Source organism: Mus caroli, chromosome 15 (assembly GCF_900094665.2).
Source record: "Mus caroli chromosome 15, CAROLI_EIJ_v1.1, whole genome shotgun sequence".
NCBI classification, from domain to species: Eukaryota; Metazoa; Chordata; class Mammalia; order Rodentia; family Muridae; genus Mus; species Mus caroli.
The window spans coordinates 1668221-1671953 of record NC_034584.1 but is presented as its reverse complement, the minus strand read 5'-3'; the positions used below and the strand labels follow the sequence as shown (position 1 = coordinate 1671953).

Below are 3733 nucleotides of genomic sequence, written 5' to 3'. Positions count from 1 at the left end.
GGGGGGGGGTATGGGGGACTTTTGGGATAGCATTGGAAATGTAATTGAGGAAAATTCGTAATAAAAAACATTAAAAATTAAAAATAAAATAAAATAAAATAAAACACCCACATCTCAAAAAAAAAAAAAGTTTGTGCTCCCACAACTAATCTTATGCGGTGTAGGTACGGGCACAGAGGTTCCCAGGGGATAACAAATGCTCTACCGACTAAACAATATCCCCACTCACCTAATTTTCTTTTCAATCCTATTTTTTATGTCCACTGAGAGTCATGGCATAATTATGAGAAAAATGTAGAGACTTGCCATACCTTCCTCACCCTCACTGTTGTCATAGCTCCCCCAGCAGTGAAGCAATTGCTAAGATTGAAGGATCTACACAGAGATTGCTTTTCATATAATAGTGGTGTTGTATATTTTAATGGGTCTTCTAAGTATGTTAGATGGATAATAACTACTGTAGTGTTATATAGAATGGTATAAATTCTCCAAAAACCTAGGCAGCCCTCGTACTATTGTCTTTACGGTTTGCTTTTCTCAAGATGTCATAGTTTGATGGATTTTTAAAAAAACATCTGACAGACTTTGGACTTTCACTTGACAATTTCATTTTATTTGTGCATGCTGACTTACCTTGATCCATTTTACTTGTTTCCTCCTTTTCTAGGAAATAAGGGCAGGTTGCTTCGAGGAAAGCAATTGGTCAGAGGTGGAGACACTGGCTTTGTAGGTGACCTTAGTTTCCTGGACCTGGATAATCCTGCTGGAAACAAGCAGCGATATTCCTCCTGGGCTGAGTCTGTAACCAGACTTCCCCAAGTCATAAAAGAAAAGGTATGTGAAGCACTGCGCGAAGCACTGGGAGCAGTCATGTTTACTTGTGTTGGAAAATGAGATTACATCAAGGTGATTAAACAGAATTGGCTGCAATTATCATTTTCCGAGTCCCAATTACGCTTTATATAGGAAAATGAATATATACATGATCATAAGAAACAGTCAATGTGGTTTATTTGTAGATCAACAGTAAAGCTTACACATCTTGTAAATCCCAAGACAATAATGAGGACATTTGTATTTTATTTTTATTTTTTAAATGCTTTCTAATTTTTTAAGATTTATTTATTTATTACATGTAAGTACACTGGAGCTGTCTTTAGATACTTTTTTGTCTCTCTCCACACCCCCTCGCTCCAGCCCAAAGATTTATTTATTATATGTAAATACACTATAGCTGACACACCAGAAGAGGACATCAGATCTCATTAAGGATGATTGTGAGCCAACATGTGGCTGCTGAATTTGAATTCAGGACCTTCGGAAGAGTGGTCAGTGCTCTTAATCACTGAGCCATCTCTCTAGCCCGACGTTTGTATTTTAACTTTGGCCCTAAATTGGATTATGTTTTCTTTCAAAACTTTCCTTCTTTGATTTACTATCAGCGTATGTGTGTGATATATGTATGTGGGCTCACACATGTTGTCACGTGGACACCCACAGACAATTTTGTGGAGTCAGTTCTCTTTGTGTGTGTGTTGAAGACCAAACTAAGGTTGTCAGGCTTGTGGAGCAAGTGCCTGCATCTGCCAACTCATCTTGCCAGCCCCTTGATCATATTTTCTTTGCTTTGTAATCTGGGGCAGGGGTTACATATTTTCCAAGAGGAATACATAGAGACTCCCTTGCTGTTACATCTGTCAGTCTGATAACTTCTCTTCCCATGCTATAGTTTACAGGCTCTGAAATTACAGTAACATATATGTACCAAATGACAGGTAGAGCCGAGGGTGTTCTTTTTTTTAAAGTGTATTATTTTATAACATACTATATGTATTTCAAACAACAATAACAAAATAAAAACAAAGACCCTCCTCAAAACAAAACCAAACCAAACCAAACCCCAACCCTACTGAGTTATACAAACTCATATAATGAAGACCAAAGACCATACTGGAAATTAAAGTGAAGGCCACACCACTCAAGATCTGGTGTGATGTTGACTTAAGAGAGGTGGCATTGATAACAATGGATGTAAGGCTTTATATATTCTAAATTATCAGAAAATGCACCTATGCTATGGTGAATGAGGTGCATTGCCTAGAAAACCCTGAATCCCCTTGGGTGCTGGAAGTGTTACAGTGTTTCAGATCACATAGAGAAGAACAATTAGAAATCTGGCGGCCAGTTTACCAGATGAGTGAGTGTGGCTAGTAGTAGGTTAACTAACATGGAGGGCTGAGCTGTGTGTGCATCTACCCTGAGCAGCAAGGGTCTGTGTTCTCTCACACTGTGCGCCTTGTAGACACCATTGCACACAAGAGAAGGTAAAATCTGCAAAACACTCACGTTGTCCTCTACCATGCCAACCTCAATAGAGCAAATCCACCTCTTCTCTTTATGCTATCCACTATCCCAGACAACGATAAAACAAACAAACAAACAAACAAACAAACACCTAGAGTAGCTCTTTACGAACCCATAACACACTGTTTACCTCAAATAAAGCAGGCAGCATTTCAGCATATCTAGAAAAGCCATTTTCATGGTCTTATAACTTCTTTAGCAGTGGAGGGAAGCAGACATTCGTTCACAGCCTCAACTATGTCCTTTGCCCACAAGGGACTGTAAACTGTTGCGGATGTACCACCTTCCTGGTTGGGAAGGAAGGACACAGTGAAAGAACAGAGAGCATCCAGCTTATGAGTGTTCAAAGCCATTGCTCAAATGAACCTGGCTGCCACTGTCCTTCTAGTCCAGTCCTTGGTAACATTATTGTGGTAATTTGAATTTAACCATCATAATAGTGTGCAGGAGAATTTAGAAACTGGCAAGGCAGAGATGGCAGAGACTCTTTTTTTTTTTTTAAATGTAGGAAAGCATGTTCCCACATAAGCTATTAAAATTTAGCAACCAGACCCTTGACTTCAAAGTGGTTTTTCTTCTGAAAAACCAAATAGGAGGTACTAATGTTTCCCTGCTCTAAATTTCTTCAGGAGGGAGCCTTGGTCTATGGAAAAGAGGTATTAAATCTGAGACGGAACATTGAATTCCAAGTGTAATTGCACTTCCTTCCTTACTACAATTTAAGCACAATTTCCTTCCTTCTGTCCTCTATGGAGTTGATAACTCATTGTCTTTGAAACAGTCTTCCATTACCTAGACAATGAATGTTCTCTGGCTTTTGTTTTTTAAATTAATGCATTTCAAGATGTAAGTAATATTCATTCCCTATCTGGTTTTAAACTTTCCTAGGATTGTGTCGATTATGTTGCAAGGAGTGTGAATTCCTCCTTTCTCCCAATTTAAACAAGAAACACACTCGGAACGGTTTCACCTTCTTTAGTTTTGGGGTCTGAAGATGTTAAATAAAAAATTCCAGAAATGGGCAATTCATGAGTTTTATTTTATTATTAAATATTATTGTTAATCCCATGCTGGGCCTGGGTGATAAAGCACACTCTGTCATAGGGAGCCGGAGAGAAGGCTCTCAGTTAGGAACACTGGCTGCTCATCTGGGGGACCACACTTTGCTTCCTGCTACTCATGTTGGGAGGCTTACGACTGCCTAGAAATAAGTTTCGCTCCAACATATCTGGCATCTTCCTTTTGCTTCTATGGGCACCTGCCCACATGTGTCATTCACAGGGACACAGCACACACACACACACACACACACACACACACACACACACACACACACACACAGAGAGAGAGAGAGAGAGAGAGAGAGAGA

The 3733-nt window shown here is 39.4% G+C and overlaps 1 protein-coding gene across 1 annotated transcript in view; it reads left to right on the top strand.

Annotated features, from left to right (window-relative positions):
• The window catches only part of C7 (complement C7), a 70329-nt gene that overhangs the window by 41339 nt on the left and 25257 nt on the right, over positions 1–3733 (top strand). The window contains exon 10 of the mRNA XM_021184151.2: positions 668–834. Coding sequence (XP_021039810.1) covers positions 668–834 — 167 coding nt within the window. The remainder of the gene's footprint in view (positions 1–667; positions 835–3733) is intronic.